Consider the following 22,604-nt stretch of genomic DNA (forward strand, 5'->3'; position numbering starts at 1 on the left):
TATATCCTATTAACAGAGCTTCATATTGTATAGGCCGTGCATGGTACCATATTAACTGAAACATATGCATATCAGAACGATGTTTTTGGTTTCCATGATTCCTTGGGAGTTGCATATGTGCATGTTAATTTAACAGAACTAAAAAATATAAAGCAAACGACATAACTAAAATGAAAAATACTCAAATCCACAGTCGTTGCTAGAGAGTTTAATATACCTCTCTGAGTCATTGAGAGAATAAACAAACAAAGAAATAGTGAGAACAAAGAAAATTTGAACAACTTGATTAACCTAATTGATGGTATAGTACATTACACCCAATACCTTCAGACTGCACATTATATTCTAAATGTATGTGAAGTATTTACCAAAGTTGTACATTTGTTGAGCCATAAAACATGTTTCAACAAATTCAGAGGATTAAAATGATACACAATATGTTCTCTAACCACAGGATAATTTAGCAAGATTACCAATCAAACACAATAGGAAATTTCCCAAATGTTTACTAATTAAGCAATATACTTCTGAATAACTTACATGTCATGAAGAAATTAGTATTAAAATTAGAATATATTTTAAATTAAATTATAATAGAAATGTGGCATGTCAAAACTTGCAGAATGTAGCTAAAGCTCTGCTTAGAGGGAAATTTAGATTTTTATTGCATTTATTAAAAAGTAAAGAAAAGCTGAAAATCAATAATCTTAGTATAAAGATTGAAAAATAATGAATTAAACTCAAAGTAGAAGAAGGATAAAGATGTGATGGTTAGTTTTATGTGTTAACATGACTGAGTCTTGGGGTGCCCAGATATTTGGCTGAATATTATTCTTGGTGTTTCTGTGAGGGTGTTTTGGGATAAGATTAACATTTAAATCAGTAGACGGAGTAAAGCAGATTGGCCTCCCTAATGTGGGTAGGCCTCATCGAATCAGTTGCCTGAATAGAATAAAAAAGGCTGACCTTCCTCCAAGTAAAGAGAATTCCTCCTGCCTGACTGCTTCCATACTGAGATATAAACTTTTCCCGCCTTCAGATTTGGTCTGAAACATCAGCTCTTCCTGGATCTCAAGCTTGCTGGCCTTCAGATTGAAATTACACAATCAGTTCTCTTGGTTCTCAGGCCTTAAGACTCAGACTGGAACTACATCAGCTCTCTAGGTCTCTAGTTTGCCAGCTCACCCTGCAGATCTTGGGACTTGTCGGCCTCCATAATTGTGTGAGCCAATTCCTTATAATAATCTCTTTAAACGCACACGCGCGCGCGCACACACACACACACACACACATATGTACATCCTGTAGGTCCTATTTCTCTGGAGAACTCTGACTAATACAATGCATGAGAGAAATAATTAAAAGAAATGGAAAACAAAAATGTAGTACCTTAGCAAAAATAAAAGTTGATTTTGTGAAAACACTAATAAAACTGATGCATCTTTATCAAGCCTGATCAAGAATCAAAAAGAGAAGGCACAAAGGAACACAACCAATTTGCATTCATCCCAGGACTAAAAAGTTGTTTTAACTTTTCAAAATCAGTGTAACTAGACTATTAACAGAAATAATAAAAATGTATGACAATAAAAAGATACATAAGAAGCATTTGATAAAATTCAACTTCCCTTCGTGATAAATAAAAAAACCTCTTGTTATATTAGGAAAAGAAAGGAACTTTATTAATCTGAACTGTGTTAATTTACTCAAAATATGAAAATTTTTATTTCCTCCTTAATGGTGAATTAATAAAATTTTTTCTCTTCTTATAAGAAATGAGATACAGATGCCAACTATATACATCTTCTATTTAACATTGTATAGCTGTTAACAATATTAATTTTTAAAGAAGATAAGAAAGAATTAGAGTCTCATATACAGTTTGTGGAAATGAAAACTGGTACAGTTTTCAAGAAAGAATATGTTATGTATAATTCCATTTATATAAAATTCAGAAATAGACAACAGTAACCTATAGTGTTAAAAGTCAAGATAGTAGTTACGTTTAGAGAAGAGGATGAAAATATTGACTGGGTAAGGATGTGAAATAGGCTTCTGAGTGTCTTGAACTGTTTTTCTTTTATTACTTGTTTTCCTATTTCTTGACCTAGGTAGTAGTTTCATGGATTTGTTCGCTTCATCATAATTCATAAAAGACACATCTATAATTTATGTACTTTTCTCTAGACTTCAATAAAATAGTTCTTAAAAAATTAAACACCTATTCATTTATAAAATGAATAAAAATGAATTAATTCATATGTACTTTAACTATGTATATGTTAAAAAACATATAGAATTCAGGACTTTAATAGGGAAACACTAGAGGCATTAGTACTAAAGTCAGGAAGGAAGCAAGGATGCTTATCCTCTCCACCACTTTTAACACTATAGGATTTTTAGTTATGTGGTTAGATAAGTACAAATCACTAAAAGAATAAAAATTGAAAAGGAAGAAGTGAAAGAGTCTCTATTTTAGATTATATGATAATGTACTTGGCTTGCCTAAGAAAATCAACATTAAAATGAATACCAACAATAAAAAAATTTAGAGGATAGCATGCTAAAATGCAACCACAGAAAAAATATCCTCTTAGAAGAGTCAACGAAGAGAAGATCCCATATAAAATGGCAACCAAAAATTCAAAATAATTAGCTCTAAAATTAACAAGAAAATCTATATATGGAAGACTTTCAAACTTTCTGAAAGATATAAAAGTATACTTGAAAAAGTGAAAGGTATTCTTTGCTCTTAGATGACTCATTTTTTTCTGTTTCCTGTTTCCTATTTTAAAAAAATTTTCTAAACCTTGAAAACTTTATGCTAAATGAAATAAGCCCAACATAAAAGGCAAATACTGTATGATTCTACACATATAAAATATTTAGCATAGCCAACTTTATAGAGGCAGAAAATAGACTGGTGTTTACCAAAAAAAAAAAAAAAAATCCTAGTGTCAAATGCTTATATCAGTAAAAAATTAAAAATTTTCTTCTTTTCATGAATGAAACCATAAATTTCTCTCTTGATGAAGATTCATCTGTATTCCACAAGTTTCAATGAGGTGTTTCTCTTCTTTTTTATTTTATACATTTCGCCATGATTTCTTCTTTGCCATCAATTATTTAGAAGTATATTTTTTAGTTTTCAAATATTTTTGTCAGTGACTTTTGATTTTATTGTTGTTAGTGAATATAGTGTCTATAATTTTGATTCTTGGTATTTAATAATTTAACAGATATTTATCAGATACCTTTTATCCTTAGATACTGTTCCAGGTTCTAATGATATGGTAGTGAAAAAGTCACCCTACTTCTGTGCTTTTTATGGTACTTACATTCTTATATATATAATATATAATTTTATGAAATATAAATTAATATATATTTTTTTGGTTTGGTGTGGTCAGATATGATTGCAGAATGATCTTGTTTTTGTCTTCATACATCATGGTCACAGAGTGACCTTGTCTGCTATCTCCTGGGTGTCAGGGCTGCTTTTCTCTTTCTCAGTTCTCTAAGTAATTCAAATGTCTTTTCATATTTGCTGTATTATAATCTTATATAATTATCTCCATGATTTATGACATTTTGAGGTTTAGTATTTTATATTTTGTGATCTACTGAGGCTACTGCTAGTAATGTTTTACAACCATTATCTTTCAAATGTTTACTTTGAAAATATATAATAGCATTGTTACTATGTCATTAAATCTTTGGGCTCAGATTATGAAAGATTATATTATTAATTTTCTGGCTTAAGTCAGATATTCCAAACTTTTTGATTTACAAATTTTGTTTCCATATACTCTATAGGAATTTGTTCTTATATACTGAGAATTGGTTTTATTGTTTATCAGTTTCTCTGATATGTAAAAATATAGATTTGAAGTTAAAACATATTTTAGTATAGTATGCATATATATATACATATATACATATATATGTATACATATAAATTTATATATATAAATTTTATTTTAAGAAATATTCTTTAAATTTATACTTAATTTTGACTTTTTAAATTTAGAGTCATTATGCCATTTATTTTAATTCAGTATGTAAAGATGCTCAAATATTTTGTCAAATCAGTTTAAAAATTTATTGTGTATGTGCACTAGGAGAAGAATGTACAATCTGGTGTTATAGGATGAAAGGTTCTAAATGTTGATTATGTCCAATTGGTCTAATGTGTCATTTAAGGCTGATATTTCTTTATTGATTTTCTGTTTGGATGATCTGTTCATAGCTGTGAGTGGGGTATTTAGGTCCCCTGCTATCATTGTGTTTTTGTCAGTTTCTCCTTTTAGTTCTGTTAGTAGTTACTTTATAGATTTTGGTGCTCCCTATCTTAGAGCATATATATTGATAAGTGTTATGTCTTCTTGCTTTATTGTTTCCTTTATCATTATGAAACGTGCATCTTTGTCTCTTGTTACCTTTTGTATCTTGAAGTCTATTTTATGAGATGTAAGTATGGCTACACCTGCTTTTCTCTGAATGCCATATGCTTGGAGTATCGTTTTCCATCCTTTCGTTTTGAATGTATATTTATCCTTGCAGCTGAGATGTATCTCTTGAAGGCAGCATATGGTTGGGTTTCGGTTTTTGATCCAATCTGCTACTTTATTCCTTTTTATTAGTGAGTTCAGTCCATTTACATTTAGGGTGGTTATAGATATATGAGGCTTTCCTATAGCCATTTATCTCTTGTTTCTTGGTAGCTTGGTGCCTCCATTGTTTCTTTTCCCTTGTGTTTCTTTATTTTAGTTTGGTGGTATTCTATGATTTTTACCTCTGTTCTCTCTCTTTTTATACTAATGTTCAAAATATATACAGACTCATACAATTTAACGACAAAAAACAATCCCATTAAAAAATAGGCAGAGGACCCGAACAGACACTTCTCCCAAGAAGACATACAAACAGCCTACAGACATATGAAAAGATGCTCAACTTCACTAGCTATTATGGACATGCAAATCAAAACCATAATAAGATACCACCTCAAACCTGTTAGAATGGCTATCATCAGGAAGACAAATCATAACAAGTGTTAGAGAGGTTGAGGGGAAAAAGGAACCCTCATACATTGCTGGTGAGAATGTAAACTGGTACAGCCACTCTAGATAACAGTATGGAAGTTTCTCAAAAAAAATTAAGAATAGAATTACCATATGACCCAGCAATCCCCCTTTTGGGTGTCTATCCCCAAATTCGAAAACATTTATCTATAAAGATATATGCACTCAAGTATTCATTGCAGCATTATTCACAGTGGCCAAGATATGGAAACAACCAAAGTGTCCTTCAATAGATGGTTGGATAAAGATGTGGCACATATATACAATGGAATATTACTCAGCTATAAGAAAAGATGAAATACTGCCATTTGTGACAACATGGATAGAGCTTGAGATTATCATGCTAAGTAAAATTAAGTCAGACTGAAAAAGTTAAGAACCATATGATTTCACTCATATATGGGATATAACACTGAAAGTAATAAATGAGCAAGACAAACAAACAGAGACTCATGGACATGGACAACAGTTTGGTGGTTACCAGAGGGAAAGGGGGAGAGGGAAGGTAGATAAGGGTAAAGGAGGTCAACTATATGGTGATGAAAGAAAATGTAACTTTGGGTGGTGAACACATAATGCAGTATACAGATGATATATTATCGAATTGTACACTTGAAAGCTATATAATTTTATTAGCTAATGTCACCCCGATAAATTTAATAAAAAAACTTTGGTTTAATAACAAAACATTTAAATATATGCTGTACCTTCAAAAATAAAATACATTGCTTTCCTGACCCTGATGTTTGAAATTTTGATTATTTCCTGTTAAAACTACTAGCTGGTCTATTACTTTTTGTGTTCTGTTATAAAATTTTGAGATAAGTGATTAGGTCTCAGGCTGCTATTAGAGGAATAACTTATAACCACCACTGTATTTTCTGTTTTATCACTGTTTTTCGCTTTTTTTTTTTTTTTTTTTTTTTTTTTTTAGAATTACTGAAACATCACACTGTATAAGAATTTCAACAAATACTAGTAGATTTCTAGAAAGTCATCTTAAGGCAAATCCATGGGAAATATTATCACTATTTGAACATTGGTCTATTTTTATCCTTCCTGATATTTTAATCAATGATAGGTTAAATTTAACAGAATGAAATAACTCAGAATATATTAAAGTAAAAGTCATTCAGCACTGTTTAGCTGAATGACTGAGTTTTTAATATGATCTTATAATTATCTGTTTTCAGATTCTTTTATGTTAAAATGAAGAACATATATTTTACTTGTCTTATTTATTGATTTATAAACAAATATTGACCATTTTTAATGATGTGACTCTCTAGAATACCTTTGTGAACTTCTATGGGTTCATAAATCTGAGTTTGAAATGCTGTTATAAGTCAAAGAAAAGAGGATTTGATATAGAGAAAACTGATGCCAAATTTATGGCCACATTTTTTAAGTGCATAAGATGGAATGGAGTTATACATAGTTTATCAAACTTATCTCATTTAATCCTTTATTTCATCTTTATTTTCTAGCTCTTGTTTTATTTTAATTTTCTTATTTTTATGTTGTGTTATGTATATTTTCATTTCCTCAATTCCTCTTTGGAATGTGGCATATTTAATTGGTAAATGTTTATATCGAAGTAGCTTATTTGTCAGTTTTTTTAAAATGAAGGAAAAATATTCAGGATCTGGAAAAATTGGTATTCTAAATAAAGTTGTATTATGTAGTATGATTTTGCTTTATTGTATTACCATTAAACTTTATTTAGAGCAAGTTAAAATTAATGTTAGAATTACAAAAAATGATTGTTCTTATGTTTTCCAGCTGCTAATAGGTTATGAAAATGGTACTGTAGTATTCTGGGACTTGAAATCTAAAAGAGCAGAACTGAGAGTTTATTATGATGAGGTAAGTTATTTCTATTGAAATATTTGAACAAGTATTGTGACTTTGTACTTATGTTCTACTTTTAAGCTTTGTATGTTACCAACACTTTTATCATTGGAAAACTGCCTAGTTATGACTCAATGCCTCACACTGACTATTGTATTTGCACAAGTTCCAACTCTGGGTTGTTCTCCTGAGTGGGAATTCTGCCTTGACTGCCCATTATTGGGCACTTTTTGGCATCCTTTATATATTTGGCATCTATTACCCGTACTGTATCTCCAGCTGCATCTGAACTCCTTTTCCTTTCTTTAGGCTTTGCGTGCTTTTGTCCCGACTCATTGTCCTTAAGGTCGCTAAAGACTCTATTTACATCTCCCTTAGAATATTCTTTTCCTGTGGCAGAAAGTTTAAGTAGTCAGTTTGAATGCTCTTATCTTCTAATATTTGCCTTCTTAGCATAAAGTGAGATTTTGTAAATAGTAATACTTAATAATAAGACTCAATAAGATCTTGAAGTAGGTTTTATTATACATAGTTGAGACTAATTAGAATTTCATTTAGAGAAAGCAATGAACTTTTCATCAAGGAATAGTTTCTGAAGTGATACTTCAATTGTTCAGAAATTAACTCTAGGCCATTAATTATTTCCCCTTTCAGAAAAGACTAATGAAGACAGTGAGGCTGGGGGCAAAAGGCGGGAAAGGAGAATTCTCTTTTGTAGCTATGAAAAATAAAGTTGATCATCTATATTGTCAATTAAATTCTGAAACGGGTAGAGTGAGGAGAGATAGGAGGAAATATAGGTCAAAAATTGCAGTGTAGTATCACCCACACTTAAATGGGAAGAATGCTAAAGAATTTAAGGCAAAACTGATATAAAATAGAAAAAGAAATTTAAACATTTTTTTAGAACCCTTTTTTTGTGTGCTTCCTCCTTTCCTCTTGTAGTGGTTTAATTCTTAAGTTTTGTGCTTAAAGATAGCCAAAGGTTTATAGATAATTTGGTCATGATTGGTGAAAGATACTCTGGCAAATTATGTTATATAAATATACTCTTTATGATGAACTTGGGGGGCATCTTGAATCATAAGGAAAGAAGGTCGTAGGGAGCCAAGCTAGGATTTTCCTTTTGTTAAATACACAAAATATAAAGATGTGGATGGAGATTGCTCCCTCTCTCAAGACTGGTAGCTAGATAATAGTCCAAATACCATCTGTGAATTTAGCCAGTTGGAACTAGAATAGAGCTAAAAAGGAAATCTAGAGGAAAATATGGAATCAGCTGGGTTTCCTATGGCTTTAAATAGTGTAGAAGGAACATTTCTAACTTTGAAAAATGAGCAAAAATAATTTTTGAAATAAATGTTTAAATAAAGATTAACAATGTTTAAGTAAGTCAGTAAAATACTACACTAAACCTATTTTATACCTAGAAATAATTTTAAATATTGATTTATACGATATATGTACCATTTCTTTGCTATCTCACCTTTTCAGTATATCTTTTACTAACAAGATTACCATTTTCAGACATAGTCAGATTATGTAATTCTCTACCTCTGAACCTTTGAATGGCTTCCAATTGTCAACAGTACAAAGTTTTTATTTTTTGATATGAGATTTAAGGCCCTGGTACCATCTTTTTTCTTCAGTTAATCCTTCTATACACTCTTTACATTTCAGACATGTTATTCACTATCTCCTAAACATATCATTTATTACCACCTCCAAGCCTTTGCTCCTGCTAATTTCTTATCATGAATTCCTTTCTCTTTGGCATATTGAAATCTTATAAATTCTTTAGCCACTGTAAAACTATTTGGACTATCTAACTAGTCCCTTGATTAATAACCACGATGGATTGAGAGTTTTTTTTATCAATCCAAACTCATTTTCAAAAATAACTATATGAATTTTACTTCCACATCAGCTGTGAAATTTTTGTTTTATTACGTTAATATTTCTTAAACAATCTCTCACAGAGAAATCTCTCAAGAATTTGATATGAGGCTAACCTTTTAATTCCTTGAGTAACTGCCATTTCTCTTTTTTTTCGTATTATCACCCAGCTTTTTGGGTTTCCTTTTTCTTTTTGTTTTCAAAAAATTCAATCACAGCCACTGAGTTGACCACACTGGCCAAATTCTGTTTTCTATCTTTTATAATTCTTCTTGAATTAGTTTTATTATATTTTGCTTTTTAGAAGACCCTTAAGGTCCTTTCTAAGAAAAGAGTAGGGTATAAACAAATAGAAATTGAATATTTATTCCTTAAATTAGTTCAAATCCCAGCTTTCAATATTTCCACTATTTGACATCCTCCTCTCTAGTAACTAGTTGGTTTTACATATCTACTCTGTACAATAGTTTTATAGTACTTATTTGTTATGATTTTGTGTTGTAGCTATTATTTTTGTATCTATTTTCTCTAGTAGGTAGAAATTTTCTCTATTATTTTTGTATCTATTTTCTCTAGTAGGTAGAAATTCACTGGTATAGGAAGAAGGGTTAGGGCTGGAGACATTTTCTCTGCTCCCACTGTTTGTAAAAGGCAGTCTGAGAGAACTTTAAATTGACTAAGGTTCATCCAAGTTAACATGTAGAGGAAGCAAAAAGTAACATTTCCCTCGAGCCAGCTATAACCATGAGAAGAAATAAGCAAAGGAGAAGATAAAGAAGAGTGTTCTCTCCCTCCCCAACTGCGTCTTGAACCCTGGCAAAAAATAAATCTTCTCTGCCTAGTAATGAAGAACAGGGTGAGAGAAAAACATGTCTAGAGTTTCATGCTATTTTTTCCACTTAATTAAATCTTATTTATCTTTTCAGGTACAGCTTGTATCATATTTCCTTTACGATATGTCTAATGATTACTCTAGCTGTCAATTAGCTGTAACTCTAATATTACTTATTGTTTGGAAGTTCATACACATTAGTCTTTTCTGTCTCACTATTTTTTTAAGTTCCTTTAAGGAAAGGATCATGTCATATTCATCTGTTCAGCTTTTATGTCTACTATAGCTTGTCCCATAGTGCTTAGTACATTATCCAAGTTCCATATATTTAGAAAAAATACCAAGGATGTGGGCATGTATGATGACATTAATTGCTTGTTCATTCAACATATATTTTTTTGCAAGACACTGTACTACCACTGGGAGTAAAACAATTTAGGAAAATGGAATAGTACTTCTTAATTCACAACAACAGAGTGAACTTGTAAATATAAAAAAAAAATTGTGAACTCTTCTTGCTTCAAATCAATTTAAATTGTTTATGTTAGAGGCAATATGGTACAATGACTGAGAATATGTGTTTGTAGTTAGACCTTGGCTCTGAGTTGTGTGACCTGAACAAATATCTTTCTAGGTCTATTTTGCCATGTGTAAATTGGAGAAAATAGTACCTGTTTTATAATTAAATGAAATAATGTACATAAAATGCTTACCATTGGTCTGGCGCATAGTAAGACCTCAGATGGTAGCTCTTATGTAAATTATTTTTTAAATTGACTTCTTTAAATGTAACTAGGCTACTACCTTATTAGAAATTACCTTCTGATAACCTTGCTTTTATTTCTATGTAAATAATTTTTCAAGGAAGCATTATAGGATACAAGGAGGACATAGAACTTATAATAAAAAGTTCTGGGATCTAATGCTATTAAGAAATTTTCTTTATTTCAAGAGATGAGTTTTTGTATCCTTTTATAAGACTGTAGAGAGCTAAACTAAAAATAGTGTCATCTAGGTCAAAAAAAATACATATGTTTCTTAAGTGTTATTGCTATAGTAATTTTATGTTATAATATTTTTCCTTTGGAATATAGAATGATATAACATATCAACTTTTCCCCTCTCTGCTTGTTTTTAATTGTTATTTCATTAGGCTATTCATTCAATTGATTGGCACCATGAAGGCAAACAGTTCATGTGCAGCCATTCGGATGGCAGCTTGACTTTATGGAACCTGAAAAGCCCAAGTCGTCCTTTCCAGACCACAATTCCGCATGGTAAGACATATGCTTTCAAAAGAAAGAAACTAGAATTACAGTGCCTTCACTTAAAGTAGGAGAGGCGGTATCAGTGTGTTTGGTAGAAAGAGGTGATAGAACATAGCTTCTGATTCTAAATACTTCTTTTATACCTCCTTCAGATCCCCTATATTATGCCCTAAACTTTCTGTGCTTCCCTTCTTCCTGTCTATTCACTTTCCTGCTTTGTAAGTGATATTTATATAGACCCTTCCAACCAAAATTAGATAATGGATGGTTAATGTATCTGAAGCAGAGGATGTATTTGGCCAATTTTAAAGGTTAAGGAGCTAGTGAGAAAATGGCATTACCTAGATCTGACTTTCAGACCTAAGTCCTGTAACGCTTTATAATCTGTTGTTTTCTAGTTTCCCCATTTATTTCCATTTTTGCCATTTGATTCCACTAAATTATGACTGTGGTATTCTTATAGGTTGTATTTATAATATCTTCCTCACTGAAAAGAGGTATTTAGCATTTATGTTGGATCTGTTTACCTAACTGGGCAGAATAAAAAGTTCAATAGTATGAATATCTTTTATTCAGATGACCATATTATCTCCAAGAATATTGGTGATGATCTGAGTTCCATGTTTACCTCACATCATTGGTTGTTTCTAGGAACAGAGAGGTCAAAACCTTGCAGTTAATCAAACACATTCTATCTTATAATTTCTGAGCATTTTTTATAGTGTCACACTTTAAAATAAGTGGTTTTGTATAATGAGTGACTTATAAATCACTAGTTAAAATTATTCATCTTGTGTTGGTCTGTCAATTTTTGTACCACAGTTGCATGCTGCATCTGTAAATGATTAATGTATTTAACCTCGCCGCTTTACTTAGAGATTACATTTAGACACTTTCTTGAGATGCTTTATTTAAAGATTGCCATATGGAAACCTTGATAGGTATTTGCTATACATCCACTCAGGTTTAATTATTCATTTGTATGGTGGGTTCCCTTCCTCTCCACCTCTGCTATAAAAAAAAAATCGTTATGTCTTTTGTTTGCAAATGTGCAATAAGATTTATTCATAAGTTTTCTTTTTATTCTCAACAGTCAACTTCTATACAAGTTCTTCTTCAGTTGATTGGATATTTAATCCTTTCACATGTTTTACCATATCCATATTTATTTTATTACTTTGGGTTGTTTTCTTTAATTTTGTTTTCCTTTTAAAAGAACTGTAGTTCTGTTCACAGTTTGTTGAAAACATCGACATCTGTTTCTCTCATAACATATAAATCAAATTAAATTCCTGGTGCCTGACTATGACATAATTAAGTCAGTGTCAGTGATTTTGGTATCCACGGTCATATCTATTTATATTCTTTGGGTTCATTTTGTTCCCTTTAATTTAGCTGTTTTTATTTTCTAAAATAAAAAAATTTTTCTAAATGCCACTTCAGCTGTATCCTATAAATTTTGATATGTAATTTCATTAATATTATGTAAAGTTTCATAAATATTCAGTTTGAGGTATTTTCTAATCCCTATTATAATTCTACTTTTTACCTATCAGTTATTTAGATATGTGATTTCTAACTTCTAAAAGTGTTTATAGTTTTTACAATTAGTCGTAGTCAGAGACTGTGGCTTTGTACTAGTTCTACAGAATTTACTGAGATATGCTTTATAACTAGACATACACAATTACTATAAAGTTCCAAGTGTACTTGAGAAGAATGTACATTTCTTAATTGTTACACAAAGGTCAAACTTGAAATTTTGTTTATTTTGTACTGTTTAAATTTTTGCATGTTTTTGTTGTTTGATTTTTCAATTCTGAGAGAGGTAAATTAAAATCTCTATTATTATGGATTTTTCATTCTAATTCTCTTCCTTCCTGCTTTACATACTTTAAAACTCAAATAGGTAAAGGTGTTTAATAACATTAATCAGATCCTCTGTGATTTTCCTGATATATGACTAGTACTATCAATTTCTGAAAGAGTGGTATTAAAATTTCCTAACATGATAATAAAATTGTCTACTTTTCACTTTAATTTTCTTTTTATTAAATTCATTGGGGTGATATTGGTTAATAAAATTGTATAGATTTCAAGTGTATAATTCAATAATATGTATATTGCATTGTGTGTTCACCACCCAAAGTTAAATTTCCTTCTGCCACCATATATTTGACTCTCTTATTTTTTCTACTACGCATTTTGAGTCTTTATTATTAGACATTCCTTATGTCTCTTATAGAGAGCATATAGATGGGTCTTGCTTTTTTTTTTTTTTATCCAGTCTTATATCATTTAGTTGGAATATTTAGTCCATTAATATTAAATGTAATTACTGTTGGGTTGGATTTAGGCCTACCAGTTTATTTTTTGTTTTCTATAGGATTGATCTATTTGTCTATATTTCTCCAATACCACATTGTTTTGATAACTGTAATTTTATATAAGTCTTAAAATCCTCATAGTTTCAGTATTTCCCCTTTGTTCTTCTTCATTATTGTATTGGTTTTACTGGATCTAATGCCTCTTCATATAAACATTGATATCAGTTTGCCAATGTCTACAAACTAACGTGCTTGGATTTTGATCAAGATTGCATTGAATTTATAGATCAAATAGGGGTGAACTGACATCTTGACAATATTGTCTTCCTATCCATGAATATGAACTATCTCTCCATTTATTTAGTTCTTTGATTTTACTTATCAGAGGTTTTTCGTTTTACCCATATAGATCTTATATTTTGTTAGACTTATACCTAAGTATTTCATTTTTTAGGTGCTAATATAAATGGTATTATATTTTTAATATCACATTTAAAAATATATGAATAACTCATACAACTTAACAACATAAAAGCAAACATTCCCATTAAAAAATGGGCAGAGGACCTGAACAGACACTTCTCCCAAGAACACACACAAATGGCCATCAGACCATATGAAAAGATGCTCAACTTCACTAGCTTTTAGGGAAATAGGAATCAAAACCACAATGAGATACCACCTCATGCCTGTTAGAATGGCTATCATCAACAGGACAAGTAATAAGTGTTGGAGAGGTTGTAGAGATAAAAGAACCGTCACTTACTGCTGGTGATAGTGTAATTTGGTACAGCCACTCTGGAAAATAGTATGGAGGTTCCTCAAAAAATTTAAGAATAGAATTACCATATGACCCAGGATTCCCTCTTTTGGGTATCTACCCCCTAAATTTGAAAACATGTATCTGTGAAGATATATGTACCCCGATGTTCATTGTGGCTTTATCCACAGTGACCAAGACATGGAAACAAATTGTCCTCAACAGATGATTAGATAAAGAAGATGTGGTACGTATATACAATGGAATATTACTCAGCTATAAGAAAAGATGAAATACTGACATTTGTGACAACATGGATGGATTTTGAGATTATCACGCCAAGTGAAATAAGTCAGACAGGAAAAGTTGAAACCATATGATTTCACTCATATGTGAGATATAAAACTGAAAGACAAACAGAAACTCATGGACACAGACGACAATTTAGTGACTACCAGAAAGAAAAAGTAGAGAGGGGAGGTAAAAAAGGATAGTGAGAGTCAAATATATGATGACAGAAGGAGACTTAACTTTGGGTGATAAACACATAATGCAATATATAGATGATGTATTATTGAATCGTACACTTGAAACCTAATTAATTTTATTAACCAATGTTACCATAATAAATTTAGTTAAAAAAATTTAAACTAGCAATTACAATATAGAAATAAAAAATTTCCACTTATTTTTTGCTGGTATATAGAAAAACAATAGACTTTTATATATTAAAATTGTATCTTGCAACCTTGCTATAATCACTTCTTAGTTACAGAAGATATTTTTGTTGATTGTTTCAGATTTCCTACATAGACGGTTGTGTCATTTGCTAACAGTTTTATTTCTTCCTTTCCAATCTGTGTGCCTTACATTTTGTTTTATTCTCCTATTTCATTAGCTAGGACTCTAGCATAATCTTGTAAGGGAGTAGTAAGAGGGGACAACCTTGCCTTGCTCTTTCTTAACTTTACTAGGAAAGATGTGAGTTTCACCATTAAGTATAATGTCACCAGCAGGTTTTTTGTAGATGTTCATCATCATCATGTTGACTAAGTTTCCATGTATTCTTAGTTTACTGAGAGTTTTTTATCATAAATGGATGTGGATTTTATCAAATGCTTTTTCTGAATCTATTTGTATAATGCGATTTTTCTTTTTTAGCCTGTTGATGTAACGGGTTATATTAATTGGTTATTAAATGTTAAACAAGCCTGCATACCTGGCATAAATCACATTTAGTCATGGTATAGAATTCTTTTAATACATTGTAGGATTTAATTTGCTATTTTGTTAATGATTTTTACATTAATGCTCATGACAGATATTGGTTTGTGTGTTTTTTTTTTTTTCTTTTGGTAATGTTTTTGATTTGGGTGTTAGAGTAATGCTGGCCTCATAGAATGAGTTAGGAAGAATTCCTTCTGCTTTTATCTTCTGATATTGTAGAGAATTGTAGGGATTATAAGAATATAATTTTTTACTTAAATATTTGGTAGAATTCACCAGTGAACCCATCTGGGTCTGATGCGTTCTGTTTTGGAAGATTATTGATTATTAATTTAATTTCTTTAATAGATATAAACTTGTTCAGATTGCCCATTTCTTCTTGTGTGAGTTTTGGCAGATTGTGTCTTTTAAGGAATTAGTTCATTTCATCTAGATTTTCAAATTTGTAGGCATAGAGTTTTTCATAGTATTCCTTTATTCTCCTTTTTATGTCATGGGATCTTTAGTGATATCTACTCTTTCATTTCTGATATTAGGAATTTGTGTCCTCTCTCTTTTTTTCTTAGTTAACCAGGTTAGAGGCTTGTCTATTTTATTGATCTTTTCAAAGAATCAGCTTTAGATTTTCTTGATTTTCTCTGTGGGTTTCTTGTTTTCAATTTCATTTATGTCCACTCTAATTCTTACTATTTTCTTCTGCTGTACTTGGATTTAATTTGTCCTTCTATTTCTAGGGTTCTAAGGTGGAAACTTAGATGATTGATTTTATATCTTTCTTCTTTTTTAATATATGCATTCAATGATATAAATTTTCCTCTAAGCACTGCTTTTGCTGCATCCCACAAATTTTGATAAGTTGTGTTTTCATTTTCATTTAGTTCAAGACATTTTAAAATTGCTTTTGATATTTATCCTTTGACTTTTGTATTATTCAGAAGTGTGTTATTTAATCTCCACATAGAGATAGAAAGCTGGGAGGAGCATCATTACCACTCATATAACAACAACAAAAAACTAGACAAACTGCAAATTAAAACTTTTATTGAATTCATCAGAGAATTAAGGAGACAGAGCAAACAACTAACTTAAAATCTGGGGAGAAAAAGGTGCCTACAGGGAGAACAAGTACCTGCCTTTGCTTGTCTAGGGCAGATACCATTGGATGCCACTAACACCAGAAAAAGCTTTAGCAATAATTTTTTTAAATGAATTTTTAAAGCCTAAGTATGGGCTAATTTGAAAGTATGAAGTAGTCTAGGGCTACAGACATAAGGTCTGTGCATGGTCTTGTAGTATTTTCATCTTTTAAAGAAGTTGACAAAAGAAAATAGATCCAGTATACATATGTGTGTGTGTGTGCGTGTGTGTGCGTGTGTAGAATTTGTTATGTTAACCTTTTTGCTTATCATTTGTGGTTCTCTTCTTTTTCTGTGGATTCAAATTACCATTTGGTGTCATTTTCTTGTTCTAGTATAACTTTGTTCCCATCTATCTTCTTTATGTTGTTATTGTCAAATGTGTTATATATCCACACTATAATTATGTACATATTATTTTAACAATTGCTTCTTAAGTCAGTTAAGAGAAGATTGGAGAAGAAATATGCATTTATGTTGTCTTTTGTAATTATCTATGTAATTACCTTTACCAATACTCTTTGTTTTTGGCTCCATTTTATTTTTCTAATAAGAAAGTCAGCTGTTAATCTTATTGGGGCTCTCTTGTATGTGATAAGTCATTTTTCTCTTGCTGCTTTCAAGATTTTCTTTTTGGCTTTTAGCATTTTTACTGTGAGGTATCTGTGGCTCAATATTTTTGCTTTTTATCACACATGGAGTTCATTGAGGTTCTTAGATGTGAAGATATTGCTTTTCATCCAATTTATAAAGTTTTCAAGCATGATTTTATGAATGTTTTTTTTTCTCTTTTCTTTCTTCTCCTTTTCGTACTCCCATTATGCATATGTTGGTGTGATTAATGATATTCCACATTTAAGATTATTCGTTTTTCTTTCTTCTTTTTCCTGTTTTTTTTTCTCTCGCTGCACTGTTGCAATAATCTCCTACTTATTTTTCCAGCATCAGTATCTTATGTCCTCAAAATTGCTCTAGTAAATGAAGCCTTATTAACATTTCTAAAATATTTCACTTCCCAGCATGAAAGCTTCCAGTGACCGTCCATTGTCTATATTGCCAGTTTTATAGATTGCCAGTCTGGCTCCTTGCACCTCATTAGCATTATTTTCACTATTCTTTTACATGAATCTTTTAATCTACCCAAATTGGCTTATTCATTATTCCTTCAACACACTAGGCACATTCTGTCTCCATATCTTTTCTTATGCTCTCTTACCCAAATTCTATCTATTAGTGCTCAGTCTAGCCTTTAGGTAAAGTTTTTTGTAGAACTCCATAAAGTCTTCTATTATAAAAGGAAACCACAGTTTTATTCTCATCTTTTACAACACTTTATGTCTATCACTCATTTGCTTATGGTACCTCATATTGTTGTTCTTATATTTGTTTTGTTTAATTTAGCAAATTTTATACTTCTCGCTGGTCAGTTATTTCTTTGTACCCTGACACTTAGTCCAATACTCTGAACATAAGGATTTTCAATAAATGGAGTTGTTGATTCTGATTTTTACACAATATGACATTTAAGCATATTTTAATTATTGACAGGAAATAAATATAATCACAGAAGTAAACCTTTACCCCCAAATTAATTTTGGAGTTGGACATTGAAGTAAAATGTTAATTATTAGATAATTTTTTTCCTACTGAAATCAGTACATAACACCGATGTGTACTGATTGAAAAATAATAATTGGTTCCATAAATATTGACAATATGACATATACTGTTTTGGTTAATTAATGGCTTGGCAATTATTAGAGAAGCACTGGATGAAAAAGACATCACCATGAAAAGAAAGGATCTCTTTTTTTGGCTGTGTCACTTTGTTCTTTCTATTCTCATTCATTACCAAAACCAGTAATCAGCAACCAGCTAAGCTATTCTTCCTCCCTAAGACAACTGTTCAGAGTGAGTCCTTGAGCTAAAGTGTCTCTTCATAAAGCAATTTTGGAAAGCATGTCAAAAGCTTGCTTTGAAAAAGCAGATAAGGCATGTTGTAAGCTGACACCCTGCCCTTTAAACAAATTAAATACAACTATCATGACATTCTATTTGGTTTTGGCTATGCCACTCCGAAGCTATCCTGAAAATTTACACATATATGCATGTAAACACCTCCTTATATAATAGGTATCTATGTCTATAAACAATTGTAGCACTACAAGAATAAGTAAGGGTAATTACTAAAATAAAAAATATATATCATCAAAGAATATCAATTTTATCAAAGTGAGACACAGAATCATAAGCAAAAGAATAAATTGAAAGATAAGTATGTTAGATGCAGAAGTAGTTTTCCTTCCATTTCATACTTTTTTTGATTCTTTATTCAAAATCTTATGGAATCTAAAGAACATAACACTTCCCCTACAAGAAACTATTATTTTTTTATGCAAATAGATACCATCATTAAAATTACTTTTTAAAATCATGAAGTGTATAATCTGTGTTCCTTGTCTAATGGACTTTCTTTAATGAATTTGATGAAAATGCAATGGTTTTGGTAGTCTATCATAAACTTTAAATAGCGTTTTTCTGTATATGAAAGAGGTTTGCTTGTATTACAGATAAAATTTTTAGCCTAGTATGGATTTTCATAATAATACATTTCATTTTGTAGATAAATATGTATATCTTCAGTTACAAAATTATTTTATATTGAAACTTAATTAAAATAACCTTACATGAGACTAGGTTTATACATGGAGAATGTAAAGCAATACAAATTTGATAAGTTCACAAATAACTTTATTGATTACATAGCAGTCAATTGTTAAGATTCAATAAATTGTTTACAAATTTAACAAAAATATTAGGATACATAAACATGTGTTTATCCTATTATAAAAAAATACATAATTACATTATCTTTTTTCTTTATATTCCTTTAGTAAAACTTTTTAATTCTCATGGATGAGTAGAATTTAAATCAGATCTAATAAAATCCTTTTCCTTTCTTTAGGAAAAAGTCAAAGAGAAGGAAGAAAATCTGAATCATGTAAACCAATTCTTAAAGTAGAATACAAGACATGTAGAAACAGGTATGCATTTTTACTTTGGGAGATATGGGAAAATATATAAGAAACAGGCAAGAAAGACAGATAACGTTTAATGTTTATGTATTTTTAAAGTTTTACATAATTATATTAACTGGCAGAATCCTCTATATTAACAGTAAAAGATTTCTCATTGTCTAATAAGCATATCTATGATTATCATTATTATGAATATTACAAATAACAGCTGTTTATTATTTTAAAATTTCTATGAATATTAAGATGAGTATTATATACATTAATTTTAACAATGTAGGACTTTTTGGCAATGCACATTGGTAGTAGCAGTCATTTAGCATTGTTAAGCAGAGCTATTTATTGGTATTGCACATGAAGGAATTAAATACATAACCAAGCCTCTGTACTTCAGGATCTTAAATTCTGAAGTTGGAAAGATTATAATTAATTTGAAAGATAAACAATTACGTATGTTGGCATAATAAAATAGTATTAAATTTTATATAGAAAATTAAAGAAAATAATATTTAATAAAATTCTCTCATATGTATAGCAACCATATCTTATACTGCAACAATATTCTATTTACTTCCAATAATTATTAATGGTAATATATTCATCCAAATTACCATAATTCCAAATCTTGCTTAAATTTAAATTTTATTATAATCCTAAATTGGACAATCCTACTTTGTATTACTTATCTGCTCACACTAGAATTTTTTTTGGTATTATAGGTATACTTAATGTTGTTTATATTTATTCTAAAAGTTTAATACAATAACATTATGGTCATTTTTAACCAGTATACATATGTAGTTTATTTATATATAAAACTTATACAAAATACATATATGTATATTTGTGCAGTTTGTTAGGTGTATTAAAATGGAAAAGAATACTGCCTAATTTTGAATCTGTTGTAGTCTAGTAGCAGAAGTAAGGCCACAAACTTGTGGTTTCTATATAACATGTGAGGTACTTTCATAGAGACATACTATGAGAGCACAGCAAAAGTCACCTAACCCTAGAGAGAGTAGAGAACAGTGAAGAGAGAGATCAGTGAAATTCTTCTTGGGAAAGGAGATGCCTGAGATGGTACTTAAGGAATGATAGTTTAGTAACAGGGAAAGGGAGGAAAGAAGTGGAGAGAGGGTACTTGAGGAATCCAGAATTCAAGTCAAGAGTGTAAAGTAATGGTTAAGGTTATTGGCTTATAGAGTAAGACAGCTATATGACATTGAACATTTTAACTAACTCTTTTAAACTCTAAGTTCCTCATTAACTATACTTATCTAATTGTGCTGGTTGGGAGGATTAAATTAAATTATGCATAAATTTGTAATGTCATATATTTGATGACTGGTAAATAGGTTTTTAAAATTTTGTCTCCATTTTATTTTTATTATTTTTTATTAAATTTATTGGAATGATATTGTTAATAACATTATATAGGTTTCAAGTGTACAATTAATATAAAATGCCATGTATATATTACACTGTGTTCACCACCCAAAGATAAATTTCCTTTCATGAAGTTTTTAAATAATATTTTTTATTTTTCAGTTATAGTTGGCATATAATATTATATTAGTTTCAGGTGTACAACATCTCTATATATCTCACAAAGTGATCAGCCGAATGAATCTAGTGCCCCTCTGATACTGTAGATGATTATCACATAATTTGAGAAACATTAGAAATAAAAAACATGGACTTTTGGATTTGGATTTGAAGCTTGCCCTGCCACTCACAAGATGTGTAACCTGAATAAGTTATTTACTCTGCATGAATCCCAGACTCCTCATCTACAAAATGGGGCTAATAGTGCTTTACTCAACTGGGTTGAGGATTACATAAAATTTACTTTATATGTGCTCATGGCACAATATATGCCAATATATTGCCAATATGCATGGTAATCATTCAGTAAATTGTAGCTACTTTATACTACAGGCAGTACAGATCACTGCATAGGCGAATAGGCTTTGAAGTCTGATCTGTTTTCTTTTGGGTTTTTCTGCTTAGTTATTATTTAACCTTATTGATTAAATGAGGACAATACTAATGTGGATTTAATCTGATAATTAAATATCTAATGCATTATCCATGAGTGGTTCCCTAAGCGTTTCCTGAGTAAATAACTTTTTATTCAATCATTCGGTAGTTTAGAGAAAAGTGCACATATATCAACAATTAAATTTACACACAGTGTTTTCTGATTCAGAGCCATAATGAGAGCAGAAAAAGTTTGCTCTTTTCCAATATTAGAAAGGACATTTTTCCAATGTGCTTACAAAAAAGAGGGAGAGTAAATTGCATCTTATCCTATGTTTGGATTAGTACTAGGAGGTGAGAATTAATTTACTCACTTTTACATGGAAAAAATAGTTATTATCTTTATTAATATTTGAAGCAGATATTAAGGTCAATAAGTATGAAAATATATGTTCTCCGAGTTGTGACTTTTGTTGCAAAACAAAGTAACAATCAAAGGTACACAAAACCTATACTCATTTCTTTAGAAATGATTTAATCTGGAGAAGTCTTCTTACTAACATAAATATATATTTAGAAATAACAAAATTGGTCCTTTTTTATAAATTAATTAATTTATTCTTTATGGTGACATTGGTTAACTAAATTCAATAAGTTTTAGTTGTACACTTAAATAGTAAGACATATATATATTTAAAATGTGTGTTCACCTCCCATAGTTAGATTTCTTTCTGTCACCACATATTTGACCCCCTTTACTCCATCTATCTCCCCGCTCCTTCCCCACTCCCACCCTCTGCTAACCACTAGTCTATAGTCCATGTCCATGAGTCTCTGTTTGTCCTGTTCATTTGTTGCTTTTAGGTTTATATCCCACATATAAATGATATCATGTGATTTTCAACTTTTTCTGACAGGCTTATTTCTCTTAGCATGATTATCTCGAGGTCCCTTCTTAGTTTAGAACCTCCATACTGTTTTCCATAGTGGCTGTACCAATTTGCAGTCCCACCAGCTGTGTATGAGGGTTCCTTTTTCTCTGCATCTTCTCCTCTCCAAGATATTACTTGTCCTGTTGATTATAGCTATTCTAACAGGTGTGATATGGTATCTCATTGTGGTTTTGCTTTGCATTTCCCTAATAACTAGCGATGTTGAGCATCTTTTCATATCTTTGTAGGCCATTTGTATGCCCCCTAAGGAGAAGT

At 30.5% G+C, this 22,604-nt stretch overlaps 1 protein-coding gene across 2 annotated transcripts in view; it reads left to right on the forward strand.

Moving 5' to 3' along the window:
* Window positions 1-22,604, forward strand: part of STXBP5L (syntaxin binding protein 5 like) — a 257,780-nt gene that overhangs the window by 78,081 nt on the left and 157,095 nt on the right. For both annotated transcript variants that reach the window (XM_006905548.2, XM_006905549.1), the window contains 3 exons: window positions 6,867-6,950; window positions 10,817-10,940; window positions 19,347-19,425. In XM_006905548.2, the coding sequence (XP_006905610.1) occupies window positions 6,867-6,950; window positions 10,817-10,940; window positions 19,347-19,425 (287 nt within the window). The remainder of the gene's footprint in view (window positions 1-6,866; window positions 6,951-10,816; window positions 10,941-19,346; window positions 19,426-22,604) is intronic.

Source organism: Pteropus alecto, unplaced genomic scaffold (genome assembly GCF_000325575.1).
Source record: "Pteropus alecto unplaced genomic scaffold, ASM32557v1 scaffold251, whole genome shotgun sequence".
Taxonomy (NCBI): Eukaryota; Metazoa; Chordata; class Mammalia; order Chiroptera; family Pteropodidae; genus Pteropus; species Pteropus alecto.